A 27,967-nucleotide genomic window follows, 5' to 3' on the forward strand; every position below is an offset into this window, starting at 1 on the left:
GCTACACAATATCGACAGAGACTACAACAAAGGATTTGAGCCATATTTTCTCGACATCCATAGTGAAGATGAGGATGGATCTCTACCATATCTTCCCCACCCCCCTTTCTCTCATTGTACTACACATTGTATTGGGCACCTTTTGTATTAGTTGACACATCCATACAGTCCCAGCTTGTAATAGTTGTATTTTTTGTTTCGGTTCTTTTTGATTCCGGACATGGTATCAGATCACTGTGTTGTTACAGCTTGGTCTCATAGGTCATCTTGGCCTTTTGAAGACGTTAATATATCATTTTATTTCATTTCTCTCTCTCTCTCCTAACAAGTCTTGAGTTCAACTCTCCTCGTCGGATAGATCTTTAAGGTCTCTTGGGATAGTTTCCTACGACGTTAAAACTCACTACTTTTCGGGTGTGTGTGTGGGTGTTGCTAATAAGAAGAGAATAATGCATAACCTTTCTATCACTCAAGTGTCGTAGATTGGTTATGCCATTTCCCTCTTGAATAACCGGTCTTGAGTTCAACTCTCCTCCTCAGATAGTTCTTTCAGGTCTCTTGGGATAGTTTCCTACGACGTTAAAATTCTCTTCTTCTCGGGTGTGAGTGTGGGTGTGTGGGTGTGTGCTAATAAGAAGAGGAAAATGGTATAACCTTTCTATCACCCAACTGTGGCAGATTGGTTATGCCATTTCCCTCTTGAATAACAGGTAGTGAGTTCAACTCTCCTCCTCGGATAAATCTTTTAAGGTCTCTTGGGATAGTTTCTTACGACGTTAAAATTCTCCTCCTCCTCCTCCTCTCGCCCCCCCCCCCCCCCCCCCCCCCCCCCCCCCCCCCCCTCTCTCTCTCTCTCTCTCTCTCTCTCTCTCTCTCTCTCTCTGGAAAAGTGTTGGGATATGTAAATGACATTGTAATATAACATGATACACTTTTTCCTCTCTTTCTCTCTTTTTTGTTATGGTGGAAAGATCCTCTCTATAAATCTGAATACAATAAAGCCCCGGAGATGCTAGAGATAGCCTATCTCGCAGGATGTACAGGGCTGAAGTGTAAAACAAAGGTGGATCGCAAAGAGTCCGCAAATCTAACTCCTCAAGGTGGGGTATAAGAAGAGTGTAGGATGAACCTCTGTGGTGGCGAGTAATGCCACTGAATGTGATCTTTGAAACTGAAGAACATCTGTGAGTGAGCCCATCGTATGATAAAAACAAGCCTACAGTCCCCAACTTCCCTCAAGGAACCCCCTGTAAGCATTTCCTTTCGCACAAAAGAAGAATACAGAGAGAGATTAAGAAAGGTAAGAGTATACTAAATTTACTCATAAATTGGTAAATTATTTTTTTCGAGAAAAAGATCCTTTTATTAGTGAATCAAACTGCCCATAGGGCTACAAAACCACCTCTACTAGAGAGGGCTACATCTAGAGAATGGGGAGACTCTCCCTGTGAACAAACAAAAATGTACAATGGGGCTAAATCACGAGATAGGAGGAGGAAGAGCCACAAAGGTGGACGGTAGTGCCATCCGGATGCACCCTAGACCAAGGTAAAGAAGGGTCATGGGTGCCAAAGTCGCAGGAAGGTCTCTCTGCGATCCTGCATGTGGTCGGAGCTGCCCTAGAGTCTCTCGAATCGGCCCCTAAGAGTGTGAACCAACTCCAACAAAAAATCACGAACAGTCTCTGTCGGAGGGACAACGCGAGCCTTCAATATGCGGAACCATTGGCCCGCAAAATGAACCAGTGTCAAGCCACAGACGAGCTCCCAACACACCTCTCTCTCACTGCACCACTCCTGGGGGGTAAGCTCTATCTCTCTGAGTCTACAAAGCTCGAGCAAAAACAGACCCAGGCATCTCTGATCCTCGTACCGCATGACTCTGGAGAGTGGTCCAAAGCCCTCTCTGAACAAGCAATAGAAGCGGCCTCGTATCTCGTAGTAGACGGGGCAGTGGCATGTGTAGTGCAACTCTGTCTCAGGCTCGATGTCACACAGGGGGCATATCCTGGCCTCGTCACAAAACCGTCCTCGTCACAAAACCGTCCTCCGTAAGCTGGAGAAGATGCTCTCTGTAGAAAGCCATCTTCATGCCCAGCTCCTGTGTTGGCTGTATCCATGTCCTCCTGGTGTCTAGCAGAGTCAAGTCCTACCGGATGAGCCTGGTGATCTCGGACTGTGTAAGAGTCAGAGAGGGTGCATCCAGTGAGTACTGGAAGGGAGGCAATCTGTCTATGCTGAATCCATGCGCCAGAAACCATGATGTCATCTCCCCATACCAGCATGTTGTATCTCCCTACATGTCTAACTGTCGAGAGGACTCAAGTGCAAGGCGGGCATATCTGTCTCTGGAAAGTTCCCACATGCTGTGTATGAAGGACACAAATCTGGTGAGCGCCTCAACCACTAATGGGGGGTCAGCTAGCTCTGCCCGAATAATAGCACGTGGTACTGAAGCCTTAGCTCTAATGAGCCGCGAGATCATAGAGACCAGAGGCTTCCCCATGTCCCCCCATGCATCAGTGCGGCATGTCCTCCCGTGATGATCCAATGAAGGTCCCCAAATCTCGGCTCCATAAAGCAATGCAGAAGCCACCAAAGTGTCAAAGAGCCAGAGCTTCGCCCGAGGATCCTGAAACTGAACCTATGAACACATCCTTTCCAATCTACCCAATGCTGCATGGGCTCTGGTCAGTCTAGTCTCTGCTGCCCTCCTCAATAAGAATGTTGGCCCACTAAAAACCACTCCAAGGTAAGTGTACGCATCTGTATACTCCACAGTCTCGTCCAAGGAACCTTGAGCACAGTTCGGAGCACTCATCTTGAGCAAAGCGCAAACATTCATTCCGCTGCACCTTACATTGGTATCAGAGCTTTGGCAGTGTTCTGTATCACTCAAGGAAAGAACCACAAGAACCACAGAAATTTTTTTTGCTTGTTGCGGTCGCACAAACCCAAGTTCGCTTGGGCGTGTCGATTCCTAATCGTGTTTTTGAAGAGTGAAAGGAATCCGAGGAAAGAAGGGCTTGTCCAGCCTCCCCTTGTGTCTCTTTCCACTCATTGAGAACGGACCGTGCACTTAGCGGCCGGCCAATCGACGTGAGGTGGGAAAAAGCAACCTTGGTGTGAGCGCAGGGCCGCCAAGGAGTGCGCCCACGGAAAAGAGTAGAACTCAGGTGAAGAGAAGATCCTTCTCAACACGGTTTGCAAGCGAAAGAAAACCTCAAGACCCTCAAGAACCCAAGAACCCAAGTTCCTCGTGAACTTAAGAACCCAAGACCACAAGGACCCACAAGAACCTACGACTTCAAAATGGTCATCACTCGAAGCAGAATGGATACTTCGCTTGGAGGTGATGAGCATGAGAGAGGCGAAGAAGAATTTTCCCCACCAAGAGGTTTTTCCGACCCTCCCCCTTCCTCATCTACGACAAGGATTGCACTAACTCCTATGAAGGAGTTGCCGCAATTGTTTATGGACAAGAAGCTCGACTACGAAGAAAGAAGGGCAGCCATAGATCGTACATACGCTGCAAGAATGGAAGCCATAGAGCATCAATACGACTTGGAAGAAAAAGAAAGTGAAGCCAAATTTGATTGCGAGAACAAAGCAAGACAAGCAGAATTTGATCGCGCGAACAAAGCCATCAAAGAAAAGAGCGACCAACACATGCAAGAGTTCTTGCGACTCTTTTCTCAAGCTCAGGCACAGATGCAAGAGATTCGGGAAAAGGAGACTCTCTCAGTCTCTTCTTCTCCCAGGCATGACACACAAGATTTGCATGATTGTGAGAAGCATGATGATTTGAATGACAATGATTTGCTTGATGATGATTCGATTGACAATGATAAGCATGATGATTTGCATGATCAAGATGTGATTTCTCACAAGCATGATAAGCTGCATGAAGATGATGTGATTGTTCACAAGCATGACGTGTTAGTGGATGCTTTTTCTAGCGAAGCTAACCTCGTTGTAGATTCAACCAATCACGAAGAAACAATCTTGGCTTTCGAGTCGAGGTCCAAAGAACCCCCACAGGACGATTCGATCATTCAGGAAGAACCGATCTTGGCTCTCGAGCCTAGGTCAAAAGAACCCTCACAAGAAGTATTATGTGTTCGCATGATTGATACACACGCATTGTTCGAGTGTTTCATTCGTTTCTTTTCCTGTATTTTAGTCAGCATCTTTCTGTGATCCCTTTTCCTAGGCATGACATATTGTCTGTTCAACACGTTTCTCTCATGGATGAGCACGAATGTATGCGGATTTCTCATGAAAAGCTGAAAAGTATGTTATGTAAGGAAGTCACATTCCATGTCTCTTCCTTGGCATGACACATTCGTAGAACGAGCACATGAACGTATGAGCACCAAGCATGGGCATTTCCCTTGTGAATTGCCACAGTTGATTGCTCTAGATCATAAGAGAAAGATTCGATCTCATTGTTTGCGTGTATGTGGTGAACGGTTTGGCATTCGGTCTATTGGTTCATTTACATTGCATGCACAGTCTTTCGAGAAGACTAAGATTTTTTCCACTCACTTTACATGGAATGGGTATGTTCATGGTTTTGTGTTGAAAATGGTTTCAAGAATTTTCAGCCATGGAGATTCTTGAAGAAGGAAGAAGCATGACTAAAGACCAAGTTGAAGCATCGAAAGAGCCACAAAAGACTTTGTGTCACTTTTGGCGCGGCCCAAAGAAGCAAGCGTTGCAGACCTTAATGAAGTTCAAGTACAGCACGACCCACATATCAAAGTGGGCCGGCGAAGAGTCCCTTCCAGGATTCCGGATGCTATTGGCAATCTCCCTCAACGCCATACAGTTCGGTACCAGTACCTCACTTTGAAAAGGAGGGGATGTCACCTGACACATCCAACCCTATGTGTCCGTGGACAAGCTACAGTACAACAAGGTTTCCGTCAAGTCCAGTCAGTCTAGATTCGAAGTGATCTGGCACTTTTGTGAGTCTATTCGTAGACCGTGCATGCCCAGTCACTTAGTGTAGATGCATATCCTCTGGTTGCACACAACATGATCATCAGTATTCCCATCAGAATCCATCAGATTTCATCAGGGGAATTTTCCAGTGCATTTAGCCTATTTTACCTATTTTTGACATTTTACACTTATTATTTTTGAGTGACTTTTGTTGGAAAGCAGGTAGGGCAAATTGAGTAAATTTGCATATAAGCAAACCAGAGCTAGCACTAATTGGCAGAAGAGGCAGCAGGAGCACCTTGCTCAACAGGCAACTTCTCAGCAAGACCAACCCCCGCGACAACTCGGCAACTCCGGCGTTTTCTCTCACCAGAAGGCCTAGCGTTTTTGCACTAGATCAGCCAGCGTTTTTGCACTTGCAGATTCCCGGCAAGGGTAGATAGCAGATCAGCCCTAGCGTTAGCAGATTCCCACAACAACACAGCAGATTTCCTAGCGTTAGCAGATTTCCCCGCAAGGTCAGTTTTCAGCCCTAGCGTTTTTGGTTTGCAGATCAACCTCAGTGTTTTTGCATATCTTCGCGACAAAATCAACCCATAGACCAGCATTTTCAGTTTTCAGCAGTCAGACATCGCAAAAGAAGTCCCGAACCTCGCAAATCTCACCTTTCTGCATCAGATCCTCGCCGCACGGTCAGATCTCGCGAAGTTTACAGTTTCAGCCCGGAAAACGCAGATTTCAGCATCTGTGTTTTCAGTGCATCGTCGTCGCATCGTCATCATCGACATCGTCACCGACATAGAGTCAAAATTCAGCAGATAGAAGATTAGTAGATTTCAGCCCATATCGGTTTTGGACAGCAGTAGAAAGATTGCAGATTTCAGCCCTTAGGTCAACTTCGTCATCATCGTCCACATAGCCTAGACTTGCATCAGGCCATGCATTCCATTTGTACCAGATTGTGCAATCATAAGTAAACCACTCTCGCCGACGAGAATGGGGCCTTCGGAGGAGGGTTTTACACCTGGCCCAAGCTTAAGGTGCTTATCATGCTTGATGATTGAGATGCTTCAGGTGCTTGATGAATGAGATACTTGAGTTGCTTGTCATGCTTGAGATGCTAGGGTTGTACTTGAGGTGGGAACCGGGCCCAAGGTTGAGGGGGTTGAGGTGTCAAAAGGTCAACAAGTATTCCTACAAGGAGGGGGCAAGCCTTACAAGTAGGGTGCATGAGAGAGAACACACACACCCTCACACAAGGTAAGCCTAGACCAAGGAGGTAACAAGGATGCATGTCAAGCTCCTCGTCATGTTTCCCTCCTGGTATGTCTAAAGCTTATTGGTTGTCCCCCCAATTTATTTAATTTAATTAATTGTTTATGCATTTATTGTCCCCTTTATCAAAGGGAAAAGGGGGACACTTGTCCCAAGTCTACCCTTGTTGCTTGATATGCACTAAGCATGTGATTGTCCAGGCTTGAGGAGGTCCAATCAAGTGCAAGATAGTGCTAGAAGAGGGGGTCTCCCCCCCTCCCCACACACACACACACCCACACAAAAACTCTCATTATGTGAGTTGCAAAGTGCAAGAGCTCCATCTCCTTATCCAAGCTTGTAGAGAAGTTGAGAGTCTACACCAACACTCTTGGCTATGGAATGCAAATCCAACCAAGAGCCATATTCCAATGCTTAAGCTTGCCATCTTCTCCATCTTCATTACTATGCTATTATGTATGTTAAGCAAGAAGAGTGATCATAAGTGAGAAACTACTTCTTTCTCCTATGAATGTTTCTTCTTCCTCTTCTCTATCCTCATTCCCCTCTATCTCTCTCCACCTTTGAAGGTGTTTGAGGCCTTGGGACTGAGGCCGAGGATGGTTAATGCTTTTCACAAAGTCTATGTTATGCTCGTGATGCATGAAGCTTTCCATCTTTATTGCATCACCTAGGTTACAAGGAACACAAAAATTATATTGTACCAAGTCTCTCTTGATGGGAGAATCTATAATACAAAATCCTATTAGAGGGGGACCGCTAGCTCCACATAAATTCGGTCCTCAACTTTGTGAAGTTCTCTAAACTCTCTCTCTTGAAAAAGTATTTTTCATGCCAAGTTAATTAAGTATTATGGTTATGTTGCTACTGCTAATTAAGTTCACCCTTTATGTTCTCAAAGTAGTCTCACAAAAATACTCACTCTAATTCAACTAATTCCGTTATTCTCAAAGTTCATGGGCCATTTCCATTACATTGGTATCAAAGCTATTGGTTTCTCTTTTCTTGCTTAAGAAGAGAGGTCCTTAAGTTGTCCATGGAAGATTGGGCCTATTTATTGCAATAGGGTAAGTGAGATAGGAATCTATTATCTTGGTTGAGAAGGACTAAGTTCGAGGTATACCATTGGGAGCTACAGTCTTAATAATGGAGCCTCTCGAGGCTTGCTTTTGGCTTAACCATTATTGAGCTACGAGCAAGCTCAACAAGAACCATAATCAATCGAGCAATGTTAAACCCTCTCCACTAGTCTTTGCAATCAAAAGTGTCTAAACCATGGGTGTGGCTGCTTGAGGATTGATTTTCAAAGGTAAAGAAGAGTATTGACTAAGGTTTTTGAGGGTACCAAAGCACAAAGTAATTCTATACATAAGTATAATTATCATGGTTGACAATAACCAAGAGAGTAGAATGAACATTGATAAACTTTGATTTTGCACATGAAGGTGATAATGACAATGCCCCCATGTTCGTTAATTACTTTGTTACTAGGTTGCAACAAGCTATGGGCAACCCTGCTTTGCAAGCTGAAGTTACCCAACAACTTCGTTGTATTATTGCCCATAACTCTCCCATTTAAACATCATTCAACTTCAACAAACACTATGAACATTCACAAAATTCCTCCATTGCTACAAACTTCAGTACAGACTCGCAGACATACTCTGAAAAGACTCGTTGCTTCCATTATGCATTTACAATACTACATTGATGAGGATACAAAAAGAGAAAGAAGACAACATTGTTGACAAAACATTCTACACTTCCTTAATACTGCAGGAATCTGCCATTACATCCTCTTCATCATTGTAACATGAACTGCCTACTGCCAAACACCCCTTGACATAGATAAACATCCCTACACTTAAGATCTCAAAAGACACACCCCATATTAAGGTTCACTACATAGTCACTTTTAAAGTCAAAATCCTACTCCACTGAGGTGTAGCCTTAACACTTGGCACAGAACGGTGGCTTGAGCCATAGGCTGAGCCATAGGCTAACCTCAGACCCATGATCCGTTGATCCATGTTCAGCCACTTTGATTTTCTTCATTCAATCCCTGCTTCCGCTCCACTTCAACAATTTCATCCTCTACCACAGGTGACCGTACTGCTAGTGGTTCTGCATCCACATCAACCACAAGAACTAAACCTTCTACACAACTGTCTCCATGCTACTCTCATGTAGTTTTTACTCTCTCTCTCTCTCTCTCTCTCTCTCTCTCTCTCTCTCTCTCTCTCTCTCTCTCTCTCTCTCTCTCTCTCTCTCTCTCTCTCTCTCTCTCTCTCTCTCTCTCTCTCTCTCTCTACAAGGCAATACAGCATGTTGGTATGGACAGATGGCATCATGGTTCCAGTCGCATGGTCTCAATATGGATAGATTACCTCCGCTTCAATACTCCTTGGATGCACCCTCTTTGTCTCTCACACGGACAGAGATCACCAAGCTCATACATCAGGATCTGATTCAACTAAATACCAGGAGCACATGGATACAACTGGCACAGGAGTTGGGCACGAAGATGGCCTTCTACAGAGAGCATCTTCTCCAACTCACGGAGGACGGATTTGTGACTAGGCCACCATACATGGATACACACTTATATCATGGAATAAGATGCGCTATTGGACAGATACGCACATCCTCACATCAGCTCCAGATCGAGACTGGCCGATTCCGAGGGGTGCTTGCAGGAGCCAGGATATGTCACCTATGTAACTTAGAGCCAGAGACAGAACTGCACTACACATGCCACTGCCCGGCATACTATGAGATACGCGGACGCTTCCACTGCTTGTTTAGAGAAGGGTTCGGACCTTTTTCTAGAGTCATGAGATACAAGGATCAGAAGTGTCTCGGATTGTTCCTGCTAGAGCTGCGCAGACTTAGGGAGAGCTTGCTGAGGACATCAGGGGAAAGACAGTCTCAGAGACGAATCACAGAGTTCTTTACACCAGACAGAGGAGAGCAAACGGAGCAGTCATTACAGCCTACTCATACTAGAGGTACACTGCTTGATAGAGCCACTGAACTTGGCAGATCCAGACGTCCACGACCTCGGGGGGTCTCCCACTACCGACGAAGGTTGCAACAGAAGATACAGATCACTCTAGCTCAACATGCAAGACGCCCAACCAGAGTTCTGACCATGGAGGAAGTCGATGAGATCCGACAGCGACCGATGAGAGATTTCATCTGAACCCACAAACCCCCCCTCCCCCCCCCCCTTTTTTATTCCCTTTCTCCTTAGTGCCTTAGTGTTTCAGTGTTAGTTCTTTGTAACTTGGTAACTTTGTAACCTGGTAATTTCTGTACTCAGACATGGTATCAGATTCACCAATTGTAACTTTTTTGGTCTCATAGGTCATTTTGGCCTTTTGAAGACGTTAATATGACATTTCATTTCATTTCATTTCTCTCTCTCTCTCTCTCTCTCTCTCTCTCTCTCTCTCTCTCTCTCTCTCTCTCTCTCTCTCTCTCTCTCTCTCTCTCTCTCTCTCTCTCTCTCTCTCTCTCTCTCTCTCATACACTTGCACGCACAGTGTCCATTCACTTTGTTTGTGATCATAGCATTCTCTCATCAAGAACGGAAGGCTCTACCTTCCATAAGAACAAAAGGAACCTTGAGCATAGTTCGGAGCACTCATCTTGAGCAAAGCGCAAACATTCATTCCGCTGCACCTAACAAGTCCTTATCGCCATCATGTCACAGACCCTAGCCTCAACATCATTAGCGTTTTCAGCATTCAGCTTTTAGCCTCGCAGTATCTAGCCTTGCAATACTTAGTATCTGCAACAAGTACCGTCAACATCCAGGTATTTAGTACCCGTTGTATCAACATTTGTGAAATCTAAAGCAAATACCTCTCTAGCGATAAAGAGGGGGCCCTTGGAGAGGGGTTTGGGACCTCATTTAGTGTCAGTCTTCTCTCTCTCTCTCTCTCTCTCTCTCTCTCTCTCTCTCTCTCTCTCTCTCTCTCTCTCTCTCTCTCTCTCTCTCTCTCTCTCTCTCTCCAATTTCACTAACAGTTTTCATTCGCTTTCTCGCTCTAGTCTATTGCACAATTCTCACAGTTTTCATACGCACTGAGCACTTATCCTGAGCATTCACCATCAATCACTTCCGCTGCACATAACATTATGAGATTGCCAGACCCAGCTTTAATTCCATATATAAGTGACCCTAGAAGTCACTTCCCAAGCATAAGTCCAATACCTGCAATACAAGCTCTAGCAACAGCATGCCCTAGCATTTTCCCCAGCAGTACCATCATAATCTCCAATGTTTCTCCACCAGATCAGCATACATCAACCTGCAGCACCACATCAGCACCGGCGTTTTTAGTTTTCATCCATACTCGCCGTACCATTCGGCATTCGCATATCCAACCATTCACACCAGTTTTTTCAGATTCAGCCCTAAGATCAGCAAGCGGTTTTCAGTTTTCAGACCACCCTCAACATCGGTCATAGCAGATCAGCCATAGCCTAGTCAAAGATTGCAGATCCCATCAGTTCCTTTGCATTTCAGCCCTTAGCCTCGCAAATCCAATCATCTGAGGCATGATCCCATCGGCATCTCAGCATCTAGGACCATTGTATTAGCATTTGTGCAATCTAAAGCAAATACCTCTCTAGCGATAGAGAGGGGGATGGAGGTTTGGGACCCCATCCAGTGTTAGTCTTCTTCTCTCTCTATCACTCACAGAACCTTTACTAACAGAATCGTTCTCTTCTCTCACTGGTCTATTGCACATCTCTCTCATGAAGTAAAAGGAACGGGTTTGGGCACAGATGCCCTGCTTGGTTCAGATCTTTGCAACGCATTTCAGTACATATTCCACATTGGAGAGATGCCTGACAACATGAGTGAGGGCTTGATCTATTTTATTCCCAAGGTGTAAAGTCGTAGGCAAAGAAGTCTCCCGGTGACGGATGTCGAAATTCGTCGATCCTCGAGGGACTGCGACAAAGGGAGATGTTTGCACCAGAAGGGAGATCCGCAGGAAAGGCTGCTCCTCTCTCGCCAAGCGGCTCGTGTCAAAAGCACTGCCAAGAGATCTCCTAGCAGCCGAGAAAGGTCCTGCCCCCTCGGCCGACTTGGGGGGGGGGGGGCTCGGAGAGAGGAGGGACTATCGGTGGTGAAGATAAGGTGGGTCGACGACAGTAGACAGCAGATCAGCCCTAGCGTTAGCAAATTCCCACAGCAACACAGCAGATTTCCCCGCAAGGTCAGTTTTCAGCCCTAGCGTTTTTGGTTTGCAGATCAACCTCAGGGTTTTTGCAGATCATCGCAACAGAATCAGCCATAGGACTAGTGTTTTCAGCCTTTAGCACTCGTAGAACAACCCCCAAACCTCGCAGATCTCACCTTCCCGCAACAGTTCCTCGCCGCACGATGGGATCCATCGAAGTTTGCAGTTTCAGCCTGGAAAACGCAGATTTCAGCATCTACATTTTCAGCGCGTCGTCGTTGCATCGTCATCATCGCCATTGTCATCAATATAGAGTCAAAATTCAGCAGATACAAGACTTGCAGAATTCAGTCCTTAGAGTTTCCAGATTTCAGCCCGTCTCGTCGTCGTCGACATCGTCGGCAAGTCCAAGCAATTGTAGAGATTTGTGGAATCATAAGTAGACCGCTCTCGCCATAGAGAGTGGGGCCTTAGGAGGAGGGTTTTACAACGTCTTTGGTGTCGTATTTCTCTTCTCTCTCTATCTCTCAGTCTCATACACTTGCACGCACAGTGTCCATTCACTTTGTTATGATCATTGCACTCTCATATTAAGAACAGAAGACTCTCCCTTCCATAAGAACAAAAAGGAACCTTGAGCACATTATGGAACACTCATCTTGAGAAGGAACAACATTCATTCCGTTGCACCTAACATTGGTATCAGAGCTTTGGCAGTGTTCTGTATCACTCAAGGAAAGAACCACAAGAATCACAAGAATTTTTTTGCTTGTTGCGGTCACACGAACCCAAGGTCACTTGGGCGTGTCGATTCCTAATCGTGTTTTTGAAGAGTGACAGGAATCCCAAAAGACAAGGGCTTATCCAACCTCCCCATGTGCCTCTTTTCACTCATTGAGAGCGGACCGTGCACTTAGCGGCCGGCTAATCGGCGTGAGGTGGGAAAAAGCAACCTTGGTGTGAGCGCAAGGCCGCGAAGAGGTGCGCCCACAGAAAAGAGCAGAACTCGGGTGAAGAGAAGATCCTTCTCGAACACAGATTGCAAGCGAAAGAAAACCCTCAAGAACCTCAAGACACTTAAGAACCCAAGACCACAAGAACCCACAAGAACCCACAACTTCAGTGGATGGTCATCACTCGAAGCGGAATGGATACTTCGCTTAGAGGTGATGAGCATGAGAGAGGTGAAGAAGAATTTTCCCCACCAAGTGGTTTTTCCGACCCTCCCCCTTCACCATCTACGCCAAGGATTGCACTATCTCCTATGAAGGAGTTGACACAGTTGTTTATGGACAACAAGTTCGAACGCGAAGCACGAAAAGCAAAAAGAGAAGCAGACAGAAAGGCCTACGAAGAAGAAATGGCAGACATATATCGTGAATACGAAGAAAGCATGGCAACCATAGAGTGTAAGTACGACTTGGAAGACAAAGAAAGACGAGCCAAATTGGATCACGAGAACAAAGAAAGTCAAGCCTAATTTGATCGCGAGAACAAAGCAAGACAAGCAGAATTTGATCGCGAGAACAAAGCCATAAAAAAAAAGAGCGACCAACACATGAAAGAGTTCTTGCGACTCTTTTCTCAAGTGCAAGCACAAATGCAAGAGATTCGGGAAAAAGAGACTCTCTCACTCTCTTCTTCTCCAAAGCATGACACACAGGATTTGCATGATGATACGCATGATGATTTCAATGATAATGATGAGCATGATGATTTGGATGATACTGACAAGCATGATGATTTGCATGATCAAGATGTGATTTCTCACAAACATGATGAGTTGCATGAAGAAGATGTGATTGTTCACAAGGATGATGAGTTACTTGATGCTTTTTCTAGCGAAGCTAAACTCGTTGCAGATTCGATCAATTACGAAGACCCGATTTTGGCTCTCAAGCCTAGGTCCAAAGAACCCCTTCAGGAAGAACCGATCTTGGCACTCGAGCCTCGGTCCAAAGAACCCTCACAAGAAGTATTATGTGTTCCCATGATTAGTACGCATGCATTATTCGAGTGTTTCATTCGTGATTGATCCTTGTATTTTTGTCAGCGTCTTTATGTGATCCCTTTTTCTAGGCATGACATATTGTACGTTGCGCACGTTTCACTCATGAATGAGCACGAATGTATGCAGATTGTTCATGAAAAGCTGAAAAGTATGTATGTAAGGAAGTCACATTCCATGTCTCTTCCTTGGCATGACACATTTTGTTAGGTGCAGCGGAATGAATGTTGTATTTTCTCAAGATTAGTGATCTTTATTGCTCAAGGTTCCTTTTAGTACTTTACGAAAAGAGAGAGCTTTCCGTCTTGTAGAGTGCTGTGGTCACGAACAAAGTGAGTGGATATTGTGCGTGCAAGTGAATGAGACTGAGAGAAGGGGAGAGAAGAGATACGACACCGAGAGGTTGTAAAACCCTCCTCCCAAGGCCCCACTCTCGTCGGCGAGAGTGGTCTAACTTTGACTGCACAAAGTTGTACAATGCGTATGCAATGGATTGATGCAATGGGACTATGCCGATGACGACGACGGCGATGACGATGACGACGACGACTCGATGGTTGAATCTGTGATCTTCTTTAGGCTGAAATTCTTGGACTGTTTTAGGGCTGAAAATGATTGTTTTGGGCTGTGTTTTTATGGCTGAAAATGGGGAACCATCTACAACCTTCTTGGGGAATGATCGGCTATTGTGCATAGGCTGAAAACTGCGTTTTCTTACCGCTGAATTTGCAGGTCAAAACGCTGGGCTGCTGATCCAAAACGCTGGGCAGAACTGCATTTGAAAAACAAAAACGTTGGTATGCTGGACTTACTGCTCTGCTAGCGTTAGCATATTGCTGGAAACACTGGAAAATGCAGCCGTGCTGGCATTAGCAAAAACGCTAAGGGGCTGGGCTGATGCTGAGGTTCAAACGCTAGTGATTGGTGTGGTTCTGTCGCGGGAAAACCACCGAGGTTGGCTGATCTACTGCTGGAACTGTCGCCAGAAGAGGGGGGAAACTTCAGGGCGAAGATGATCTATGAAAAACGCCAAGGTGATGGAAGGTATGGCGATGGGGGGTCATGAAGGGGGGTATTGTTGAGAAGTTGCCTGTTGAGCGGGAAGCTCCTATTGCCTCTTCTGCCAGAAAGTGTGAGCCATGGTTTGCTTATATATTAACTTAGCAAAATTGCCCTACTTGCTTTTGTAAGAAAGTGACTTAAAAATAATAAGTGAAAATCCCAATAAATAGGAAAATAGGCTAAATGCACTGGAAAATTCCCCTAACTGATGCTAATGGATTCTGATGGGAATTCCGATGATCATGCTATGTGCAACCGGAGGATATGCATCTATGCTAAGTGACTGGGCATGCACGGTCTACGAATAGACTCACAAAAGTGCCAGATCACCATTTTGCTTGAGAGCTCGCCAATCGTCCTTCAATCGTGCAAGGTACTGAGGTGGCATAAACCGCGCCTTGAGCTTGTCTTGGAAATCAGCCCAACTAAAAGAGGGGCGTGAAATCGTCGGCTGCCTCTAGGTGCGTGGCTAGTTGTGCCTCTTGCCATGCGCGGTACCAATTGATGGCATCACCGGCAAGGTACATAGCTGCCGTCAAAACTTTGCTATTCCTTGTCTTCTTAGTTGTCGCAAAATAAGCATTAAATTGATGCAACCAAGAAAGAATAACTGTAGCATCCATCTTGCCGTCATACTTACTGAAAGTCAACTTTTCTGTGACTGGATGGTTGGAATCCGCGTCGTGGCTTGCGCCACTTGACGAACTTCCACGATCTTCGGGTGGATCGGTCTTCAAGGCTAGGATGTGGAAAAGAAATTCTTGATGGCGAATCTCCCTTTGAGCTTCTCGTTCATCGCGCTCGCGTTCGAAAACAAGCCGATTTTCTTCTTGTTTTGCGGCAAGAGCAATGCGCTCACGTTCTTGAGCAAGGTGATTTTCATCGCGCTCGCGGTCCTTGGCTTCTTGTGCTTCTGCTTTGCTTGCGAGTTGTGCCAATGCAACTCGATTCGTTTCTTGTTGTTGTGCCATCATGTCCAGCATCGATTTGACCATCATCTCCATAGGAGTGAGTACAACTCGTGGCGTAGATGACGAAGGGGGAGGGTTGGAAAAATCTCCTCGTGGGGAGAATCCTTCGTCGCCTCTCTCATGCTCATCACTTGAATGCGAAGTATCCATGCCGCTTCGAGTGACGACCATGCACTAGGGTCTTTGGTTCTTAAGTCCACGAGGAACTTGGTTCTTGAGGTTCTTGAGGTTTCCGTTTGCTTGCAAATCGCGTTGGAAAAGATCTTCTCTTCACCCGAGTTCTACCCTTTTTTGCGGACGCACCCCTTGGCGGCCTTGCGCTCACACCAAGGTTGCTTTTTCCCACCTCACGTCGATTGGCTGGCCGCTAAGTGCACGGCCCGCTCTCAATGAGTGAAAAGAGACACAAGGGGAGGCTAGACAAGCCCTTCTTTCTTGGGATTCCTGTCACTCTTCAACAAAACACGATTAGGAATCGCCACGCCCAAGTAAACTTGGGTTCGTGCGATCGCAACAAGCAAAAAAATTCTTGTGGCTCTTGTGGTTCTTTCCTTGAGTAATGCAGAACACTTCCAAAGCTTTGATACCAATGTTAGGTGCAGCGGAATGAATGTTGTATTTTCTCAAGATTAGTGATCTTTATTGCTCAAGGTTCCTTTTAGTACTTTACGGAAAGAGAGAGCTTTCCGTCTTGTAGAGTGCTGTGGTCACGAACAAAGTGAGTGGATATTGTGCGTGCAAGTGAATGAGACTGAGAGAAGGAGAGAGAAGAGATACGACACCGAGAGGTTGTAAAACCCTCCTCCGAAGGCCCCACTCTCGTCGGCGAGAGTGGTCTAACTTTGATTGCACAAAGGTGTACAATGCATATGCAATGGACTAATGCAATGGGACTATGCCGATGACGACGACGGCGATGACGACGACGACTCGATGGCTGAATCTGTGATCTTCTTTAGGCCGAAATTCTTGGACTGTTTTAGGGCTGAAAATAATTGTTTTGGGCTGTGTTTTTATGGCTGAAAATGGGGAACCATCTGCAACCTTCTTGGGGAATGATCGGCTAATGTGCATAGGCTGAAAACTGCGTTTTCTTACCGCTGAATTTGCAGGTCAAAACGCTGGGCTGCTGATCCAAAACGCTGGGCAGATCTGCATTTGAAAAACGCCAAGGTGATGGAAGGTATAGCGATGGGGGGTCATGAGGGGGGGTACTGTTGAGAAGTTGCCTGTTGAGCGGGAAGCTCCTGCTGCCTCTTCTGCCAGAAAGTGTGAACTTTGGTTTGCTTTTATATTAACTTAGCAAAATTGCACTACCTACTTTTGTAAGAAAGTCACTTAAAAATAATAAGTGAAAATCCCAATAAATAGGAAAATAGGCTAAATGCACTGGAAAATTCCCCTAACTGATGCTAATGGATTCTGATTGGAATTCCGATGATCATGCTGTGTGCAACCGGAGGATATGCATCTATGCTAAGTGACTGGGCATGCACGGTCTACGAATAGACTCACAAAAGTGCCAAATCACTGCTAATCTAGACTTGACTTGACTTGACTGAACCCTGTTGTGGTGTAGCTTGTCCATGGACACAGGGTTGGGATGTGTCACGTGACACATTTGTAGAAAGAGCACATGAAAGTATGAGCACCAAGCATCGGCATTTCCGTTGTGAATTGCCACAGTTGATTGCTTTAGATCAAAAGAGAGAGATTCGATCTCATTGTTTCGTGTGTGTGGTGAACGGTTTGGCACTCCGTCTCTTTGTTCATCTACATTGCATGCACAGTCTTTGAGGAAGACAAGATTTTTTCCACTCACTTTACATGGAATGGGTATGTTCATGTTTTTGTGTTGGAAATGGTTTCATAAATTTTCAGCCATGGTGATTCCTGAAGAAGAAAGAAGCATGACTCTAGATGAAGTTGAAGCATCGAAGGAGCCTCAGAAGACTTTGTGTCGCTTTCGGCGCGGCCCAAAGAAGCAAGCATTGCAGACCTTTATGAAGTTCAAGTACCGCATGACCCACACATCAGAGTGGGCTGGCGAAGAGTCCCTTCCAAGATTCCGGATGCTATTGGCGATCTCCCTCGACGCCATACAGTTCGGTACGAGTACCTCACTTTGAAAAGGAGGGGATGTCACATGACACATCCAACCCTATGTGTTCGTGGACAAGCTACAGCATGATCACGGTTCAGTTCAATCAAGTCAGTCTAGAATAGGAAGTCATTTGGCACTTTTGTGAGTCTGTTCGCAAACCGTGCATGTCCAGACACTTAGATTGGATGCATATCCTCTGGTTGTACACAGCATGACCATCAGATTCCAATCAGATCCCATCAATAGCATTTTTACAGTGCATAGGCCTATTTTCCCTATTTTTGACATTTTTCACATATTATTTTTAAGTGACTTTTGTTGGAAAGTAGGTAGGGCAATTTTGCTAAGTTTGTATATAAGCAAACCAGAGCTAGCACTTTTTGGCAGAAGAGACAGCAGGAGCACCTTGCTCAACAGGCAACTTCTCAGCAAGACCAACCCCCGCGAGAACTCTGGCGTTCTCTCTCAACAGAAGGCCTAGCGTTTTTGCACCAGATCAGCCAACGCTTTTGCACTTGCAGATTCCCGACGACAGTAGACAGCAGATCAGCCCTAGCGTTAGCAGATTCCCACAGCAACACAGCAGATTTCCTAGCGTTAGCAGATTTCCCCGCAAGGTCAGTTTTCAGCCCTAGCGTTTTTGGTTTGCAGATTAACCTTAGAGTTTTTGCAGATCATCGCGACAGAATCAGCCATAGGACCAGTGCTTTCAGCCTTTAGCACTCGTAGAACAACCCCTAAACCTCTCAGATCTCACCTTCCCGCGGCAGTTCCTCGCCGCACGATGGGATTCATCGAAGTTTGCAGTTTCTGTCACCAGCCAGTGGCAATTCCATTTTTGTTTATTTTCTCTTTCTTTGGGGAATTTCATTTGTTTTACCTTTTGGAAACACCCCTCTGGAAATCTAACTCCCCTGCATTGCATAGCGAGTGTGGAACTGTTCAGAGGGAGTCCAAGCCTGAGGGCTAAAGAGCACTAAGGTTGGACAAGGACTATGGTTAGCCAAAGTGGGGTCATTGGCCAACCAAAGCGGAATCCTTTTTTACATAGGCTACATTTCAGTTCTGGGTGTGGCTGCAGTGTACAAAGAGGGTCAGATGATCTAGAAGAATGTAATGGCAGAAACTCCTAAATTTTAGGGACTGCTATTTTTGGACGGCAAAATGTCTTCGCGTCATTACGTGCATTTTGACATGGGGATCATTTTGTTACTCTGTGGCCAAGTCAATAGAGGCTGCAAGTGAGATATTTTTAGACCCGAGGATCTAAAGCGGGAAAATGCACAAATGAGTGACACTTGGCACTCGGAGGCCAGTTTACTACTTGAAGAGAAGGCAAAAACGTGATTTTCAGTTGTGAGCTCGTTTTTGAGTGCTGTCACAGGTGGGAGAGCTTCAATGGAGTGCTGGCTTACCCTCTATGTACAGTGAGGTGCAGGATGTCATGACCTGCACACCTCTCACTGCTCTCTCTCTCCCCTATTCTTTATGGTTATGCCCCTCTAGTGGGCTCATCAGATTGACCAATGTACAGTTGTGTGGGTTCATGCGCGATTGCCGAGGCAAGAGCCTCTTGCACAGGTACTAGATTAGCTAGCGGCTAATCCCCCGCAAGTACAGGTGAATTTGGAGAGGTTTCACGCCCGAAATCTTGTCCGATTCAAAGGGCAAGTAACCCTACAGGTGCGGGAGCTCGAGGTCTTGCTACAGATGCGACCGGCACGCGAAACGGAGCCCAAAACAGGGAATTACAGCCTGCTGTGTCTTTTTGCAGGTTTAGGGTTTTGGCCCTAAACGGACCCTAATACCCCCAGGAGGTTCGGGGACGCAAGGGGACCGCTGTACAGGTGATCTGGCGCATTTTCGGGGCAGAAAACAGAGAATTCAGCCTGCTGCAGATTCTCGCCAGGTTTTGCAAAGTGTCCGTATGCATCGGGAAAGTCATCCAATGCGTGGGAATACTGACTGTGAAGGGTCCTAGTACAGTTATGCTGCCAAAATCAGGCCAGAACAGTTGAAATTCAGCCAAGATTGTGCGGGGCAGCTTGTAGGGAACCACAGCTTTTATTCCCTCTTTTAAAGAATAAAGAAATACCGAAAGGGGCACCTATTTAGGGGCCAATCTGGTGTCTGACTCGCATACAGATGCATTCTAGCATCTGTATCCCATTCCCCTCTCTTGTTTCATTATAGCACAGGTAGAATAGACGACTAGTAATGGGTGAAAGCTAAATCAAGGTTTGAAGTAAAGTCTACCGCCCTTTTTGAAGTTAACAGGCCGGTTACATGGTTCCATCGACCGGATTAAATCACTTTTTCCTCAAAAAGTGAGCCTTGGTCAGTTTGGGTTAAAGACACACAGAGAGTTTGGGATGACCTTGAAAACACAGAGAATTTGAAAGTAGATCGAGTGGATTTACAGGTGAGAAAGGCTACGAGTCTTTCTTTGGATTTACAGGTGAGAAAGGCTACGAGAGTCTTTCTTTGGATACAAGTGGGAAAGGCTACGAGTCTTTCTTCGGATACAGGATGGATGGCAACAAGAAAGAGGATTCCTCTTCAGAAGATAGACAGCCTATTCCAACTGTACATGAAATTGGCGATAGTTCAGGCCAAGCAGAGAAAGCTTTGCAGGTTGTTACTGCTGTGACCATGTTCAAGCAATTGATGGAGAATCCAAGATTTATGGAGTTCATACAATCTTCATCAATAGCACATCGAGTTCAAGGTAGTTTTGACATGCCACGAATAGTGTTTAGGGGTATGCAAGGCATGGTGCCCAACCCCATGTATGCAAACATTGGTTTGCACCCAGGATTTCAAGGTACACAAGGTCAGTTTGGGGTGTCACAAGGCAACTTAGGTATGGCTGGTTTTTCAATCCAATCAGTGAATATGACACCTGGACATCAACATGTTACTGGCCAGGGAGTACAAATGGCTCCCACAGGTGTACCCATTATGCAAACTGTCTCTTTTGACAATTTGGAGTCAATGGATAAGCTAAAGCCATACAAAGAAGATGATCAATGAGTCCATTGACACATTCAATGGCTTTGATGAGAGGACAAAGGTTTTCTCTTTCCTCGAACAGTTTGACAAAGCATTTGTTGGAAGGAGCATTTAAAGTCATCCACATAGAGTCAGAATTCAGCAGATACAAGATTTGCAGATTTCAGTCCTTAGAGTTTCCAGATTTCAGCCCGTCTCGTTGTCGTCCTCATCGTCGTCGACATCATCGGCAAGTCCAAGCATTGTAGAGATTTATGCAATCATAAGTAGACCGCTCTCGCCATAGAGAGTGGGGCCTTCGGAGGAGGGTTTTACGTCTTTGGTGTCGTATTTCTCTTCTCTCTCTATCTCTCAGTCTCATACACTTGCACGCACAGTGTCCATTCACTTTGTTATGATCATTGCACTCTCTCATTAAGAACGGAAGGCTCTCCCTTCCATAAGAACAAAAAGGAACCTTGAGCACATTATGGAGCACTCATCTTGAGAAGGAATAACATTCATTCCGCTGCACCTTACACTCCTCCTCTGGGCTCTAGGCTGGAAGGAGGAACCTGTCTAAGCTCCTTGCGTCTTTATCTGCTGAGGCTGGCTAGCCTTAGGAGGCTTGGTCTGGGTCTATGCCGAAGGTCGACACCTCCTCCGTGGACAGGCCTTCGCTAGATGGCCCGTCTGTCGACAAATGAAGCATTGATTCGGGAGGCCCGAATACTCCACACTCTGGTAGAGCCAACCTACGTAGTAAACGACCTTCGGGAGAGTGCGGGTATCTCGAACCAGAACGCGTAATTAAGGTATGCAAGCTGCTGTGCAAGGTGTCTTCAAGACCGTCCCAATCTCTGAACCAATACTGGAAAGGAGCGGGAGGTACTCCCTCCTCAAACCTGGGAAGCAGATCGAGATGGGGAGGTTTGCCTCCTCAACAAGAGCATCGGTAGACGGATCGAATCCATGGCGCCACTGCCGAAAGTGAGCTCTAGTTGCTCGGCTGGTTAGAGGGTTCATCACAATGACCTTGGACGCCATCTCGGAAGACTCAAACTCTATCTGATAGTAGCCGCGCCTGAGAAGCTGAGCATCGATGATCTTGCCCACCTCAGCTAAAAAGCGGGCCTGGAGGAGATCACACACCTCCCCTCTGCTGGATCTGGTGCCGAGAATCCTGTAAAAAACAAAGGTGGCCTGAAGGCACGCCACCTCTCCCTCTAAGCTCGCTTGCTCTGTTGGCGAGAGAGCAAGTTGAGCAAGGGGGCTTCTGTCGAGTCCATCTGAGGCGGAGCAAAATCCTCCATATGTGTCTGCTGCTACAATGTCGAAAGAGAACGGAACGAAGGCGGAACCAAAAATCGAAGGCCAAGCGGATGGCGACGCCCTTGCCCTAAGTGAACAAGAGCCAGGGAGGGAGGAGATGGGCTTGGGGGTGGTGTGTGTGTGTGTGGGGTGAGGGGGGGGGGGGGGGGGGACATGGGCGAGGGCGAGCGAGTGTGGCTGCAAGGGGCAATGGCGGGGGATTGGCACAGCGCGCTAGGAAGCACACAGTGCAGGAGGGGAGGGAAGTGATGAGGGGGGGGCAGCGAGCAATCCGAAGCTCTGGGATCGGGTCGACAGATGCCGGATTTACTTTGAGCTGGAGGATCTCTCTCTCTCTCTCTCTCTCTCTCTCTCTCTCTCTCTCTCTCTCTCTCTCTCTCTCTCTCTCTCTCTCTCTCTCTCTCTCTCTCTCTCTCTCTCTCTCTCTCTCTCTCTCTCTCCACCGACAGATCGAGGAGATCCGAGCCCGGGAGCGCCGTGCCACTGAGGAGCGAGTGGCTCAGATGAGGGCCGACCCGACAGCTTTCATCCGGGTAGCCTTGGCACCAGACCCGCCCATGTACCACATCTTACATCCCCCCATTAGTACAGGATGGAGCTAGATAGCTTGATGCATTCTCATGATTGTACTACCTTGAGCATATAGACATGCATATACCCCTAGAGATAGAGCTCCATCCCTCCTCAAATACTCCACTACCTACATTCAGTTCAGTTTTGTATCAGTTTTGTTTCATTTGTCTTTCCGATAGACGGATGACATACACACCATGTACATTTGATTTGTCTCATAGGCCGATTTCGGCCTGACATAGACGTTAAAAATCTTTCTTTCTTTCTTTCTTTCTCTCTCTCTCTCCACCTCAATGATCTCTCTTCTCCACAGTCGCCTTGTTTATGTATGTGTCATTGCAGGCGTTCTCTAACGTGAGAGGATCTTATCAGAGTTGAGCCAGATCGGAGTCAAGGTGTCCACCAGATCGGAGGCCAATCATTGTCCTCATTGCATCTTTTGCTGCCTATTCTGACAAAGATTGGGTTCGGGTTAAGAGATCAAGAATTGTACACTCTCAAGTTTCGATTAGAGAATACAGATCCCCAAGGATGGACTCTGTGTCTAAGATAGAAGGTTTGAGGCTATGGTCTCTGCTAGTGCCGTGCCCTGCGACTAGATTTAGCTTCTAGAGTTGAGAGCATTTTTTGTAGAGGATTCAAAACGAGGAGAAGAGGCTCTGGTGTTAGGGTTTTTCCCTGAGATTAGGAAGCAAAGGCTTCCAAGACCATCGAGATAAGATAATGGAACCGAGTGTGTGAATCGTCCCCAACCTCTCGGTTCATTGGCTTGTACAGACTTTCTCCACAATAATCAAAGATATTAACGGGGGGGACCAGCCCATCTTTTGGCCTCCAGTATGATGTTGATCTTCTTTGTCCCTCTTTTTTTTTCTGTATTTCAGGTTGGCTTCTATCTAAGTTACAAAGTCTATTTAGCTGAGCCCATTGATATTGTTATGCACTATTGTTCATGACACCATTTGACACCAGTGCCATTCGTGATACAAAACATAGTTGGCGCACAGCAAATAGCATCAAAAACTTTCTCAAGGGGGGGTATCATCGGCACACTCCTGATCCACTCCTCCTCCAATGGCATCGAAACTTCTCTAAAGATAACATTATCAAGCAAAATATGAAAGGCATACTCCTGATCCACCAAATCTGGGTCCTCCAAAGGCATGTATGTGCAGTCCTCTGAGCACAAAAGTCTGTCTCTATTCTTTCTGTAAATCCCCAGCATTATTAGATTATCCCTTTCCACTTGTTCTGGGTGACTTCCCCATGGAGGGTTCTCGCTGCCATGTGCATGAGAGCGCACATCTCTCCGTCGCCCACTCTTCTAAAGTCCAGTAATCTTGCCTTGCTACCTTGGGAAGTGTGTGTGAGTGTTGTGTCTACCATACCATCATTTTGTCGGTTCCCCATTTCTCTATGTCAGGGTTGGTTTGTTTATGATAAGAGTGCTGCTCTACACGATGTTCATTTTTGGGCATCATCTTCCACTGCCATTTTCGTGCTTGGAATATCAGAATGGCCTACTAGATACATGGAAGACTAGAACGGCTGAAGGTTTTATTGTACTGGTTTTGGTGTATGAGAGGGGTACAGTAAACTTTTCTTGCTTTGCCCAATTTATGACATCCAACACCCACCATAGCCTCTAGCTAGAGAGAGGCTGTGTTTTAACAATGCCAATTCCCATGCTATTGAACATAGCTCTACGTAGTCCCTGCAAAAACCAATTCATATTTGCAATTTTCTAAAGTTTGTTTGAATGTTGATTGAGAGTAATGAAACTATATGTATTCAGTTGACTCCCTTTCAACAAAAATTCCACACAAAGATAGCACCAAGACTTCAAATGCTTGCAAGCTAGCTTTACCATCTTTTGGCATTGTCGTGCAGCTCTGATTGAATCTTCTAGACTATCCACGGGCGCCCGAGTAAGTCTAGCAAGTTCGGTCTCATTTGGACTGAGCACTGTAACACATTGAAGAAGATCTTCAGGTATAAGTGTGTCAGCCCCACCTACATCTAGGATGACAGGAACATCTGCATTCTTCGCAATCTAATACATCCAAAACAAATGCAGCCGGGGCTAAAGTGCCTTTTTTTTTGTAAAATAGCACAATACTTGTGAAACTTCACACACCTTGGCAGCTTCAATGTTGACATCATCCGGAATCTCCCTTTGTAAAAGAATAGCCCCAGCTTGAGAGATTAGTTGTTGTGTTTGCATAGAGAACTGGCTAGAAGTAGATTCTAGCCTTCTCCATGACACATTTGCGCCCCCAACAATAATAATTGAATTTTGACCTCCAGGTTGCAGCATCACAACAGCATGACCTGTTGGTTCTGGAACAGAGCTTAAATGATCCAAATGCACCCCACATGTCAAAAGAGAATCTTGGATTAATGTTCCATGTGCATCTTCTCCGACCTACAAGGAAGCAATCCAACGTAAACACTTACATACACCGATACTAAAGGCTGCAAAAATATCATTGAAAAGCATTAAAAACTTGTGTGCCCAAGTGTTCAAAGCGATTTAAAAATTTTAGCATCCAAAGTCTTGATGATCATCTACTGAGTAATTTCTGCTTGTAAACACTAGCTAAGGTCAATGCAAGCAAGCTATAAACATAGAAATGACAGTTTATACAAGCAGCAGTTCTGACTTGCGTGGCATGGTTCTCATAAACGATTGGACATGAGAGTTGATCAGGAGCCAAACCTGGCAGACCAAGACTGAGCCAGGCAGCCTGTGAAACACGGCACAATTCACAGTTGCATTTTCCAAGAGCTGACATGGCTGTTTTTTATGCTGGGACCTGCTTTTGGGCGCCATTTATTGATAGCATATAATTTTTGGTGCTTTTGTGCACACATTTGTAGATAGCAAACGATGTTTGCTGTTTTTGGGGCTAACTTTTAAGAGGAAATAACGTTAAGTGCTTTTGGCTGGCTCGACTCCGATAGATCCTCTGACACTAGAGAACGACTACAATGCCACATACATATACAAAGCAACTATGGAGAAAATAGATCACTAAGGTAGAAAGAAACAAGACACCTCTGTGTGTGTGTGTGTGTGTGTGTGTGTGTGTGTGAGAGAGAGAGAGAGAGAGAGAGAGAGAGAGAGAGAGAGAGAGAGAGAGAGAGAGAGAGATTTGGGAAAGGCTCTCTATGCTGACACAAAGCTATATGTACAAAGTGTCCAAGGGTGGTTCGGCATAGATGTGACATGCCCTCGATGGACAGTCCCCTAGTACACAACTCCTATTGCACTTGCCATCTACTCCTGCACAAGAGACTTCTGACTCGGCCTCAACATGGACAATGACCAACATGCTCAAGGAATAGAGCTATACCTGATCCTCCTCCTGGCATCAACAAAGAGAGAGAGAGAGAGAGAGAGAGAGAGAGAGAGAGAGAGAGAGAGAGAGAGAGAGAGAGAGAAATGAAATGAAATGAAATGTTATATAAACGTCTTCAAAAGGCCAAAGTGACCTATGAGACCAGAAAGTCACAATCTAGTGGATCTGATACAAAGTCAGAGTAACAAGATGACAAAAATGAAATGACAAATGTCACAATAAAATACTATGGAATCCTAAACTACTAGGTGTGAACTAAGCAGCTAGCTCGGATAGCTAGATCACAAGAGATCCAGCATCGCTCGCTTGCGGATCTCATCAATCTCCTCCATGGTCAGTAGTCTGACCGGGCGTCGTGCATGTCGAGCCAAAGTGATCCGAATCCTCTGATGCAGCCTCTGCCGATGCTGTGTAGTCCTCCGCTGTCGTGGGCGTCTAGATCTCCCCAGCTTAGTCGCTCGGTCGATCAGTGGGCCTTTGGTGTGAGACGACGAGCTCTACTATGGTAGTAACTCCTCCAGGTGTCCAGTGGCAGCTCTAAAGAAATCTGTGATCTGTCTCTGAGACTGCCTAGCCTCTCCTCTCATCAGGCGCTCTCTGTGTCTGCGTAGCTCGAGCAAAAACAAACCCAAGCATCTTTGATCCTCGTACTGCATGACTCTGGAGAATGGTCCAAAGCCCTCTCTGAACAAGCAATGGAAGCGGCCTCGTATCTCGTAGTAGACGGGGCAGTGGCATGTGTAGTGCAACTCTGTCTCAAGCTCGATGTCACAGGGGGCATGTCCTGGCCTCTGCTGGTACTCCGCTGTATCTCCCAATCTCGATCCGCAGCTGATGTGAAGATGTGCGTATCTGGCCGATAGCACATCGTACCCCATGAGACAAGTGGGTGTCCATGTATCTGGGCCTCGTCACAAAACCATCAACCGTAAGCTGGAGGAGATGCTCCCTGTAGAAAGCCATCTTCGTGCCCAGCTCCTGTGCTGGCTGTATCCATGTCCTCCTGGTGTCTAGTTGAGTCAAGTCCTGGCGGATGAGCTTGGTGATCTCAGACTGTGTAAGAGTCAGAGAGGGTGCATCCAGTGAGTACTGGAAGGGAGGCAATTTGTCTATGCTGAATCCATGCGCCTGAACCCATGATGTCATCTCCCCATACCAGCATGCTGTATCTCCCTGCATGGCTAACTGTCGAGAGGACTCAAGTGCAAGGCGGGAATATCTGTCTCTGGGAAGTTCCCACATGCGGTGTATGAAGGAGACAGATCTGGTGAGCGCCTCAACCACTAGTGGGGGGACCGCTAGCTCTGCTCGAACAATAGCACGTGGTACTGAGGCCTTGGCTCTAATGAGCCGCGAGATCATAGAGACCAGAGGCTTCTCCATGTCCCCCCATCCATCACTGCGGCCTGTCCTCCCGTGATGATCCAATGAAGGTCCCCAAATCTCAGCTCCATAAAGCAATGCATAAGCCACCAGAGTGTCAAAGAGCCAGAGCTTCGTCCGAGGCTCCTGAAATTGAACCTGTGAACACATCCTTTCCAATCTACCCAATGCTGCATGGGCTCTGGTCAGTCTAGTCTCTGCTGCCCTCCTCAATAAGAATGTTGGCCCACTAAAAACCACTCCAAGGTAAGTGTACGCATCTGTATACTCCACAATCTCCTGGCCGTATGTGAATGCTGGGGCTGACCTCCTGATCCACTGTGGGGTGGTATTAAATACCATGACCTTGGTTTTACCAAGGTTGACGGACAAACCACTTTCCTGGGCTAATGGCTCTAATGAGCGGCGAGATCATAGAGACCAGAGGCTTCTACATGTCCCCCCATCCATCACTGCGGCCTGTCCTCCCGTGATGATCCAATGAAGGTCCCCAAATCTCAGCTCCATAAAGCAATGCAGAAGCCACGAGAGTGTCAAAGAGCCCCGCTTTGATATCCATGTCGAGACCGAAGCACGATTGGCAAATTCCGATTTCTCAGTCTGAATGTGACTAAGTGTGGTGTCAACCTCGCGCTCACTCATAAACTCGTCTCCTGAAAACTCCTTGAGCTGCCAGCGTATACAACTCAAACAGGCTTGTAGCTCACACTCACTGCGGCACAGGCCTCGCCGCCGCTCTACAATTGTCTCTTTGCAAGCCTC

General features: G+C 46.2%; 1 protein-coding gene across 2 annotated transcripts in view; it reads right to left on the reverse strand.

Moving 5' to 3' along the window:
• The window catches only part of LOC147424006 (pfkB-like carbohydrate kinase family protein), a 99,957-nt gene that overhangs the window by 38,902 nt on the left and 33,088 nt on the right, over window positions 1–27,967 (reverse strand). The window contains exons 2-3 of one of the 2 annotated variants that reach the window (XM_086501209.1): window positions 24,598–24,885; window positions 24,328–24,513 (exon numbers count right to left, since the gene is read on the reverse strand). In XM_086501209.1, the coding sequence (XP_086357335.1) occupies window positions 24,328–24,513; window positions 24,598–24,885 (474 nt within the window). The remainder of the gene's footprint in view (window positions 1–24,327; window positions 24,514–24,597; window positions 24,886–27,967) is intronic. The other variant, XM_086501210.1, reaches the window with a different exon arrangement.

This window comes from Adiantum capillus-veneris, chromosome 26 (assembly GCF_014529385.1).
Source record: "Adiantum capillus-veneris isolate H3 chromosome 26, ASM1452938v2, whole genome shotgun sequence".
Taxonomy (NCBI): domain Eukaryota; kingdom Viridiplantae; phylum Streptophyta; class Polypodiopsida; order Polypodiales; family Pteridaceae; genus Adiantum; species Adiantum capillus-veneris.